This window comes from Mandrillus leucophaeus, unplaced genomic scaffold (assembly GCF_000951045.1).
Source record: "Mandrillus leucophaeus isolate KB7577 unplaced genomic scaffold, Mleu.le_1.0 Scaffold150, whole genome shotgun sequence".
Classification (NCBI taxonomy): domain Eukaryota; kingdom Metazoa; phylum Chordata; class Mammalia; order Primates; family Cercopithecidae; genus Mandrillus; species Mandrillus leucophaeus.
In genome coordinates this window covers 3,099,292-3,110,859 of record NW_012101477.1, presented here as the reverse complement: position 1 = coordinate 3,110,859, position 11,568 = coordinate 3,099,292, and the positions used below count along the sequence as shown (strand labels likewise).

The 11,568-nt window shown below is 47.6% G+C and overlaps 1 protein-coding gene across 1 annotated transcript in view; it reads left to right on the top strand.

The window, feature by feature from the left end:
- The first annotated feature begins 2,662 nt into the window (after positions 1 to 2,662).
- The window catches only part of ARHGAP40 (Rho GTPase activating protein 40), a 54,384-nt gene continuing 45,478 nt past the window's right edge, over positions 2,663 to 11,568 (top strand). Inside the window, exon 1 of the mRNA XM_011974973.1 lies at positions 2,663 to 2,802. Within this exon, the coding sequence (XP_011830363.1) occupies positions 2,666 to 2,802 (137 nt within the window). The 5' untranslated portion in view covers positions 2,663 to 2,665. The remainder of the gene's footprint in view (positions 2,803 to 11,568) is intronic.

The window sequence follows — 11,568 nt, the reverse complement described above, 5'->3', positions numbered from 1 at the left end:
TGTGCCAGGCCCCATTTAAGTGCTTGACATGTATTATCCCTCGGAATCCTCACAACCACCCCTCAAATCAGGCAAGTTTTTCATTTAAATGATGCAGAAGCTGTGACTCAGAGAGGTTAAGGCATTTGCCTGAAGTCACACAGCCTAAGTAGCACAGCTGAGGATCAGCCCCAAGCCTATGAGGCTCCACTTCATCACACTACACAGGACCACGCTGTAGTGGGGAGTGGGGGCTGCTTGGAGGGGCAGAAAGGCAGGGAGGAAATGCTGAGCTCACAACATGCAGGCCCTGGGGGACTTTCTGGGTCTGAGGGGCCTAGGACGAGTCTCTGCAATAGTGAGAGGCCTAGCTGATGGCAGGCTGCCTGGGGAGGTGCTGGCGAGCTGCCAGGGTGCAGGGCCAACAGGTCTGAGCCACTCCACTGTGATCTAACCGGCCTGGCCGATACTCCGGTGGGGGACTGGGACAGGGCTCAGCCGGAGATGAGGAATGTTGCCCTGAGCGCGGGTATACTCACTTCTCCAGGGTTCATTCTGAGTACACGCGGCGGCTCTCCAGGAAGCAAAGAGCGCACTTCCTTACGGAGGCTTAAAGTGCGGCCATACAAGATTCAGGCCACTCTCTCTTCCTTCCTGCTTTCTTCTGAAGGGTTCCTTGCACCTAAGGAAGGTGACAATGAGCTAGATTTTCAGTTCTGGACTAGAAGTTCATTTACCCAGGACTAACTTGTTTACTCAAGCATTTATTCATTCATTTACTCTTCCACCCATTCACCTAATGGCTCAGTGATTCATTCGTTCACTCGTGCTCTCACATATTTATGCCCATAGCCATTCACTCTTCCACCTGCCCATCCACCCATTCATCCATCCATCCAAGCATCCATCAATCCATCCATCCATCCGTCCATCCAACCATCCATCCATCCGACCATCCACCCACCCACCCATCCAGCCAACCACCATCCTCTCATTCAATTGCCTTCCCATTCATCCCTTCTCTCATCCCCCATTTTCCCAACAAACCTTTCATTCTTTCTTCCATCTATCCATCCATCCATCTATCCATCCATCCATCCATCTATCCATCCATCCACCCAACCTTTATTAAGCACCTACCATGTTTCCCACACAAAACTCCCTATGGCTGCCCAAGTAGTTCTGCACCCACTTCCACTGATAATTCACGTACATATTGGGCCCCAGCTCCTTGGCCTCCTGGTGACGTGGTTCCCTTGTCTCCTCCTCAGGAGGAGGCTCAGGAGAAGTGGATAGGTGGTCTTCTGCACAGCCCTAGTCCGCAGGTTCCAGCCAGTGACAGCTGCCTGAGACTTGGGGTTTTTCAGGGCCCTTTGTGCTGCGAGGCCTTTCCTCTCTTTGACACCAGAACCATGCATGCTCCTGGGCTCTGTGTCTCCAGTGGGGTCCTGTTTTCAGTTTCTTGGGGCCTATTTCTTGCCTCCCTCAGGCCAGAGCAGAGCTTCAGACTGTAGGGACCTATAGACTTGGGGGCCCTCCTTGAGGAGGACTCTGGGGCCTCTCTTCTTGGAGTACAGGCAAATATGCTGCCTGGAGAGATTCATTGACACCCGGAGCCTTAGAGGAGGGCAGGGCGGGCCCGGGCAATCTGGGGAAGTCCATGGCATTCCGTCTTGGCCAGAGGGCAAGAGAAGGGGCTCATGGTCCAAAATGGATGCCGGGAATAGGACACTGCCAGGGAAGCTGGCAGGAGCGCTTCTCATACATCCCCCAAATGCCCTACTGCTACACGTTGGCTTGTGTCCTTGTCGGCACCTGGAAACCCCTTCCCCCTCCCCACCCTGACACTCAGCCTCTGCTCTCCTCTCAGCCGAGTCCACATACTCCTGCTCTTAGATTTCAGACATTCTGGTCACTGCCCCCAGGGCTCCTACAGAGCTCCATAAAGATTTGCTGAATGAATGAATTCAAGTTCTCATTTTAAAGATGAGGGGGTTAAATTCCCCGGGTTTCCCCCTTCCCCAGCCTTTTCCCAGCTAGTTCCTTCTCCTTTACATCCCGGCCAAAAGGCCAATCCCGGGAGGCTCTCTGGATGCCCCCTCACTTTGCCCCTCCCATTTCCTGCTCCCTTCCTATCCTCCCGCCCTCATGCCCAGGTCCTGCTCTCTTTACACCCTGACACCTTCCTGTTTGCTTGTTTCCTGTCTCCTTCCAAATGTCACCATCCCCGTTTCACAGAGGAGGAAACCGTGGCTCAGAGAAGTCTCAGAGGGAGTAGCCCAGCCAGATAAAATCCCCTGGATCGTGAGCACTTTCTTCCACCCATATTAGCCAGGTGCTTTATTCATGTGGTTTTACTCTGAAATCAGGATGGCTGTAGGTAATAATAGCGGCCATGTAAGTCTTATTTCATGACAGTTTTTGAAAGGCACCGTTTCCACTTTGCTGTTCCAGTGCAGGTGGGCGGGACTCAGGGGCATGTGTGTGCCCCCGCGTGCCTGCCTGTAGGTGGCCCCGGCCAAGCCAGCCCCGCCCCAGGAGGAGGCTGGACTTTCATCCTGCGTGAGGGTGTGTGGGAACTGGGTGTGCCACGGGGCCTGCCTCACTCCTCCCTCTCACATTGCCGACCGAGTCATCCTCACTGCGGCAGCACCACGTCGGACCGGGATCCTCGAGGTGCCAGCCCATGGCCGAGCCTGCCCTCCTCCCTGCCGCCCAGATGGAGAGGCTGGCCCCAGCGCCCCTCGCCTCACCATGTCCTCGGATCCCGCGGGCCCGCGTTGCTAGGCGCTGCGCCCAGCGCTGGGCCGACAGGGGCTGCAGGTACAGGGGTCATAGGAGCGGGAGGGAAGCTGGCCCTACTATGTGCCAGGGGCATGTGCTGTCTGTCTTGACAACATCTGTCTTTACAACATCCCTGTGAGGCAGGAATCTTCCTCCGTCGTACAGATGAGGAAACAGAGGCTTGGAGAGCCCAGCGACCTGCCCACGGTCACCTGGCTGTCAGGTGGTGGAGATGGTTTCTAGCCCTGGTCCCTGGGACTCCAAACCCAGACCCTTCCTGGGACACAGCATTGCCCTGGGTTCATGCTGCTGGCCTCTTACAGGGGTCACTGATTTTCAGATTCTTAGAGGCCATGAGTGACGCCAATGTGTGCCATTTTCTTTTCCTCTGGATGTAGAGAGTATTGGGGGCCCAGGGGCTCAAGATTCAGGAGTCTCTGGGTCAAGATTCTGGGTCATTGTGGCCGTGTGGTCACCTCAACTGAGAACTGGTCACCCCTTACTCCTGCTCAGCCTGCCGCTGACAGCCAGACTAGAATTTTCAAATAGTCATTTCCCCCACTCTGATTACATCATATTACAATTTGATTATTATAGAAAGTCAAACAGTACAAGAATACGTATGTTTATTCTCGAAAACTTACTACTGTTAAAGTTTTGACATACACCTTGGAAGAACTTTTTGACATATATAAACCTAAACTTGTATAGTTTAACACATACAGGCTCTCGTGATACACGTGCTTGTAAGGTTTTCCCCCCGCAACCCCTCAATTAATGTTATGGACATCTCTACATGTCAGTAACATAAAGATCTAGTTCATTCACTTTAATGGCCTGCCAGGATCCAACTTTATGGATATCTTTGGTTAATTTGAATCAGTTCCTGGCTAATGGACATTTAGGTTGGTTCCAATTTTTAACAATTCTAAGCAATACAGCAATGAACATCTCTGGGGACTTGCATGGGTAAAATTCACGTCCTAGACTTGTAGTTGCAAGTTTAAAAGGAATGGTCGAATCTTAGTAGACCCTGCCAAATTGCCCTCCAAAAGTGTTCTAGCTTGGAACATACCTGCAGCAGGAGACCCCCACTGTCCCATTCATTTGCCGCCCAAGGACCTGAAGATGAGACTTGTCTGTACTCCAGAGAGCAGATTCAGGGGTAGGTGATCCTGATCATAGGACAACTGAGTCCTAGAATTCTCTTAAGGGAACAACTTCTAGGCTCAGGAAAGGGAGGGGGAGCTCAGTGAGACCATTTCATCCATATGGCGTGTTTGCTGAACTCCTGTGTGCGTGGTGCCTGCCCCACCCCAGGCAAAAATGAGTCAGGATAGGATTTTAATGAGAATCAATTTTTAAGAAGCCAAAGACAAATTTGTTTATCTATCTATCTATCTATCTATCTATCTATCTATCTATCCTATATCTAATCTATCTATCTATTCATCTATCTATATGTTTCCTATTGCTGCTATAACAAATCACATAAGCTTATGTATCATCTCTCTCTGTCTCTCTCTCTCTCTCTCATTTATATTGGTTTTCTATTGCTGCTATAACATATCACATAAACGTAGTAGCTTAAAAAGACACAAATGTGTTATCTGACAGTTCTGAGTGCTGGAAATCCCCAAATCAGTGGTCTGTAGGGGTGCATTCTGTCTGGAGGCGCTAGGAATCTGTTTCCTTGCCTTTTCCAGCTTCTGCCGCTGCCCACATTCCTTGGCTGATGGTCCTGTTCCGTCTTCAAAGGCAGCTCTGTAACACGTTCACGTCTCTCTCTGACTCTGACCTCCACCGTCATCACCATGTCTCCTTCTCTGACGCTCCTGCCTCCCTCTTTCATTGATAAGGATCCTTGTGATGACATTGGGCCCACTGGCTAATCCAGGATCATCCCCCCATCTCAAGATCCTTAGCTTAATCACATCTGCAGAGTCCCTTTGCCTGATAACATATATTCACAAATTCTGAGGATTAGGATGTGGACATCTTGGGGAGCTGTTATTCAGCTGATCACATCATCTATCCAACCATCCGTCGTCCATCCATCCATCCATCCATCTACCTATCTACCTACCTATCTATTATGGCTGTTCCCCTGACTCCAACAGCACCTTCCCTTAATCTCCTGGTTCCTTGTGATCTTTGAGGCTATTAATATTGAATTCACTATAAGAACTCCTGACCCACTGAATGTGCTTAATAGCTACAGGTTGAATGAACAAATGAATAATACTTAAGAGAGTTTAAAATTTGAACCATTTGTTCTCTTTATTACTGAAAACAAAACAAAAAAAGCAACATGTTTATTTCCAGAACGGTGGTGGGTTTTTTTGTTGTTTTTGTTGTTGTTGTTGTTGTTTTTGGACGCAGTCTCACTCTGTTGCCCAGGTTGGAGTGTAGTGGCACGATCTCGGCTCACTGCAACCTCTGCCTCCCGGGTTCGAGTGATTCTTCTGCCTCAGCCTCTTGAGTAGCTGGGATTACAGGCGTGCACCACCACGCCCGGCTAATTTTTGCATTTTCAGTAGAGACGGGGTTTCACCATGTTTATCAGACTGGTCTCGAACTCCTGACCTCGTGATCCGCCCGCCGTGGCCTCCCAAAGTGCTGGGATTACAAGCGTGAGCCACCACGCCTGGCCCAGAACAGTGGTTTTTAAACCAGGGTTCTGCAAACATTTTATTTGAATTTAATCTTTATTATATCTTCCAAGTATTAAACATCTAGTAAAAATACTACCTCCACTCAGGTGTCCCAAATGTTTTTTGTCAACCAAAATTATCTTGATTGTATGATCAGTAAATGCTTTGAATTAAACTTATAAAATCAGCTTATAATAATATACTGTTACCTATTTTGTTTATTGAGAAAAGATTCCACTGCCAAGGAAAAAAAAAAAAAAAAAAAGCGAAAACCACTACCCTGGAACAGGGTTGGTCTGTTTGCTCCGGGCCAATGTTCTTGTGTATTGGCTCACAGGGTCACTAGGTCAGCTCCCCTAATCCTTTGAGTCTGTTCATCTTGCCGGTCACTTGCTTGTGAGTCATTTAGTTATTCAACAAATTCCAGCAGCACTGCAACCTTCAGGATGTAAGCCCCGGTCTGATCTGTTTACCCACGGCTCCCCAGCACTGGCACAGGTGTAGGTGCTCATGAAATATTTGCCTGATGAATGAAATGCTCACTGCCTCTACATGAAGTCCCGTGATGGACATGAGGGTGTGGGCATGAATAAGATGCTCTCTCTGCCCTTAAGATGTCCACAGCCTGGTCCAGGAGGAAGACATAACATTGGTCACTACCACATAATACACTAAATGCTGACCGGAAAGGCCTGAGCAGGGATGAATAGAGTCCGTGTTGCCATCAAACAGAACGTTCCCTAATGTGAGGGCGACACAGAATTCACTGTCTATGTGGGCTTAATCTTAAAACCATGCAATATTGATCTTGGGAGGTGCCTCAAAGACCAAGTTGGAGTGAGGTGACTCTCTTGGGATTCCCCTTATCCTTGCTCCCTGTAGAAATATATTTTCTGTTAATTCATGATTGGTATAAAAATGCAAAAAAAGTAGCAAGTGAAATCCACCTGCCCCTCCCACCTCCAACCCACAAGAACAGCAATTGTGAGAAGTTATGTACATCCTATAGAATTTTGTGCTTCATAAATATTTACATACATGTATATGTAAAATGTATCTATGATTCAATCCATTTACATAATTGTAGTTACTTACGTGAATTGGTTTATATTATGTATACTATTTTATAAATGACATTTCTATCTTTATAATATCTTTTCCTGGAAAGACATAGAAATCAACATTATTCTTTTTTTTTTTTTCTTTTGGAGACAGAGTCTCGCTCTGCTGACCAGGCTGAGGCTGGAATGCAGTGGTGGAATCACTGCAGCCTCAACCTCCCAGGCTCAAGTGATCCTGGGACCACAGGCATGCCCCACCACGCCTAGCTATTTTTTTAATTTTTGTAGAGACAGGGTCTCCCTATGTTGCTCAGGCTGGTCTCAAACTCCTGGACTCAAGCAATCCTCCTGCCTCTGCCTCCCAAGTAGGTGGGACTACAGGCCTGTGCCACCATACCTGCCCTTACATTATCCTCTTTAAAGACTGTGCGATGTTTCATTTTATGACTGGACAGTACTTTTGTTAACTAGCCTCCTGTTGATGGAATTTTAGTTTGCTTCTTTTTCTCTTTTGGTTGCTGTTATAAACTATACTGCAATGTTCTTGGACATATGTCTTTGTGTACTTATCCTTATGATACATTTTCAGAATAGGAATGATTGATTCCAAAGGTGTATACATTTAAAATGCTGAAACATATTCTGGGTGGTTTTCCAGGAAGGTTGTACCCAAGTAGACTCACCAAGTGGGTGTGAGCTTGTTTCCTAACGTACATGACATTCTTGGCCAGATATTATTGTTCTTTGTAGTCTTGGCTGATTGGATTGGGAGAAACATGTCTCTTGTTTTAATTTGCCCTTTTTATTATTATTAGTGAGGTTGAGCATCTTTTCACATGCTCAGTGTCTGGCAGAGTTCAAAGGCAGATCAGAGAGGCAGAAAGACCCATTTTGAGTCAGGTGCACCAGCCAGATTTCCTTAATCAATAATGGGTTAAAGGACTTGGCTGATTGCACACAGATGGCTTGTAGAAGCAATCACCTTTACAAGGTTCCCCTTCACTCATATTTTCCTCATGTGTAGCTCAAGTCTCTGCCACTGGGCTCAATGTCAACTGATCTCTCCAGACACACCCCCTTGTATGTGAGCCCAATCACGGAATAAATCACCTACACGTGGCTTAAATGTGTCAGGGGTAGAAGGACAGCCTGAATCTCAAAGCCCAGCTTCACCACTTATCAGCTGTGGACCTCTGGGTAAGTTACTTAACCTTTCTGAGCCTCGGTTCCTTTTCTGTAAAATGGTTGTGAACAGCAGTACCTGCTTCATAGACTTGTTGTGGGGATAAAATGACATTAATGCGTGTGAAGGCTTAGTACAGCACACACCATGTAGAAATTGAACACTTTGTGTCAGGTGTCAGTGGTCCAAGGGCAAGTTCTTGGAGCTGACTCCAAATAGCACAGGCTTGTTTTCATGGGACAAGTACATTCAGGACTACTGACTCCTTGGCGTGGCAGAAAGATTTGCATTTGAGTCCTAAATCCTCCACTCATCCTTGGGAAAGTTCCCTCATTTCTCTGGGCCTGATCCTTCATTTGTAGAATCAGTGCCATTCAGATAGTGGCTGCTGTTCACACTCACACATCCTCCTGGTTCGAAATCTGGAACAACCACCCCAGAACCGCAACTCCAGGGACCACGCTGCCGCTGGGGGCTTCTGACCAGCTTTGCAGGAGAAGTCCTTGTAAACCGCTCTCCTCCAGGGCTCTCCAGCAGGAGGCGCCTCCCCGGATCCTGCTTACAAACCAGCTAAGGGCAGGTCCCTTCGGATGGAGCTTCCTATTTTCCCTCTTTACTCACAATGAAGCAAAGGTGAAGGTGTTAATTACACCAAGCGGTTAGGCTGCAGCCCTTTACAACCCTGGGGTCCTCACCCTGCCTGCAATGTGGGGGCCACTTCTTCACCTTCCCTCCTGTCAGGCATCACCGACTCTACCCAAATTGACCAGAAGATGCTCATCCAAGTGTGAGAATGTCTTTTCTCGACACTTGCCAGCCCCGGGTGTTGGCAATCTTTTCTGTGTTTTCCAATCTGATAGATAGAGTTCATCCTTGTCTTAATTTGCATTTCCCTGATTACTTGCGAGGCTCCACATCTTTTCTGCACAGGGCGTTTGCATTTTATCTCCTGTGACTTGTTGATTTCTATCTGCTGCCGACTTTCCCAGTAGATTTTTTGGGTATTTTTTTTTCCTGTTGCTTTCCAGGAACTCTTTATATAAACTGGATAGTAACACTTTATCATTTCTTGCAGATATTTCCTCTCAGTTGAGGAAAAAGGTCTTATGACATTTTTTATAGTGTCTTTTGTCATACAAAAGTTTTAAGTCTTGATGTAATCAGCTCAGCTTTCTTCTGTTACGGCTTCTGGATTTTAATTTGCTTGGAGAGTTGTTCCCCACTACCATTTATTTCTTACCGATTTTGTTCTCATTAAACCCTAATACAGACTTCTATCTGCCCAGGGAAATTCCTTTGCACTTCCCAGCATAAAAGACCTGCCCCCATTCCTGGGAGATTTGCATATCTCATTTCCTCCCTGACATTCACTGACTGTTCCTTTAAAACGGAGTTTCAACACCACCTCCTCCAGGAAGCCTCTTCTCAGCCCACTCCCCCTTTAGTTCTCTAGTTACTGCTCTGTCCCCTGGGGCTGTTCGCCCCATCTGAAGAGGACTGTCGGCTGCTCATTGGTCCGAATGCAGCCTTGTGTTTTCATGTTTTCGGAGTACTTACTATGGGCTGAATGTTTTATAGGCGTTACTTTATTTCATCCTCACTGCCTTCTGTATACTATCCCACCATTACCCTGATTTTATAGGCCGCACATCAAGAGGACAGACCTAGGCCCAGACAGTGTGACTCTAGGGCCTTGGTCCTTAGCCACTGCAGTCAATGTTTTCTGTTGGGGCGGTAACAAAGGGCCACAAATTTAGTGACTGAAACAATACAAATGTATTGTCTTAGAGTTCTGGAGGTCAGAAGTCCAAAATGGGTCTTATTGGTCTAAAAATCAAGGTGTCAGCAGGACTGTGATCCTTTCTGGAGGCTCTCGGGGACAATCAATTTTCTAGCTTCAAGAAGCCACCTGCCTTCCTTAAGTTGTGGTCCACCTGCATCGGCAAAGCCAAGAGTGGCGGGCTGAGTCCTTCTCATGCTACCATCTCTCTGGTTTTCACTCTTCTGCCTCCCTCTTCCCCATTTAAGGGCCTTAGTGGTTTCACTGGGCCCACTTAGGCAACCCAGAATAATCTCCCCAAAATCAGCTGATTAGCAACTGTAATTCCATCTGCAACCTTCATCCCACCTCGGCCATGTAACACACTCATTTACAGATTCCAGGGAGTAGTGGGGAGCGGCGGGTTATTCTGCCTACCCGCAGCCACTCTTCCACATTGCTTTTCCAAACTTCAGTCACCTGCCTCCACCCTCAGGAGTCATCCTGCCTCCCTCCAACCTGGGGCTTAGATCTGTGCCTTGGAGTCACCTGGATGGCTTGTGCAAACCCAGATTGCTGCACCCCACCCCCAGACTTTCTAATTCTGTAGTTCTGGGGTGAGGGCTAAAAATGTGCATTCCTAACAGGCTCCCAAGTGATGCTGATACTGAAGGTCTGGAGCCCCCACTTTGAGAACCACTGAGTTAAATGTATTAATCCTTCAAATATTTATCAGTATCTGCTCTGTTTTGGGAGCTGGGCTTGTATAATAGTAAATAGAATGTCTCTGGTATCAGAGGTCCCAGTATAAAGGAGAAAACAAACAGGCAATGACTATGGAGGGTGGTAAGTGCCAGGACATCAATGAGCCCAACACCTGTAGGAGGGCTGCAGGAAGTCTTCCTGGAGGAGGTGATGCCTCAGCTCAGTCCCAAAGTAGGCACTGAGCAGGCCAAGGATGGGAAGGAGAAGAGTGTTCCTGGCAGTAGCTGGGCAAAATGCCAGGAGAAGAGGGAGTCTGGTGCCTCTGAGGGGTATACGTAGCTCACACTGGCTGGAGCAGAGAGCGGGGCAGAGGAGAGATGGGATTGGAGTTTGCTTTCAAGCCCTGAGCCCGGCTGCAACCCCAGGGCCAGGAGACCTGAAGGTGGGATGACAATCTGGCTCTTAAGCCCTTGAGCGCACAATGGAAGAGTGAGCGATGAGGCCCTCCCTGTGAAGGTGTGTGCAGCAAAGACAGGGATAATAAGGCCATGCCTCAGCCCTAGGCCAGCCTAAGAGGAGGTGTAACCACGGCAACCTGCCTGATGTTCTTCCTGCTGGTCTTTTCTGAAGGCTTTAAAGACCAGATGTTCTTAATCTGGGGCTCAAGTATGGACCTTCAAAGATCTGAGAACCACTAAAATTATTTTCTAAATGTTACACATCTCTGTGTGTGTGCAATTTTCCGGAGAGAGGATCCACAACTTTCATAAGATCTTAAAAAGCTCTCCCCACTGCGCCACCCCCCTACCCCAAACCAGCTAGGAAGATGTTATAGACCAGGAGTTGTAAACTCTGGTGCCTACAAGGATTAAGTGGGACCCTCAGGGAGTCACGTGGCAGAGTGTAACATCTCAGGGCATGGTGAGGATTGTGGAACCGAGGTGTGAATAGGAAAACCAAGCTCTGTAATATATTTTAAGGTTTATTCTGAGCCAGTGTAAGAGACCCTGGCCTGGGGAACATAGTCTCAAGAGGTCCTGAGAAGGTGTCTCCATGGTAGTCAGATTAAAGTTTGGTTTTATGCATTTTAGGGGAGACAGGAGTTATAGACAAAGGCACAACTCAAAGCATGGAAGCTGTATAAGTGGTTTGGCCGGAAAAGGCGGCACATCTTGAAGCCGGGACTTACAGGTTATACGTGGATTCAGAGATTCTTTAATTTGCAATTGGTTAGAGGCGTAAAGCTTTGTCTAAAAATTTGGAGTCGGCAGAAAGGAATGTTTAAGAGAAGGAAGTCTGTTAACCACTATACCGGGTCAGAGTTGCTTGTAGGGGTGTGTAAGTTCACCTTCGTCTGGCACGGCCATAGATCCTGTTTATAATTGGTTATGTTATGGTCACAAAAAGTCCATTTTGTCAGTCTTGTGATGTCTTTTTTTTTTT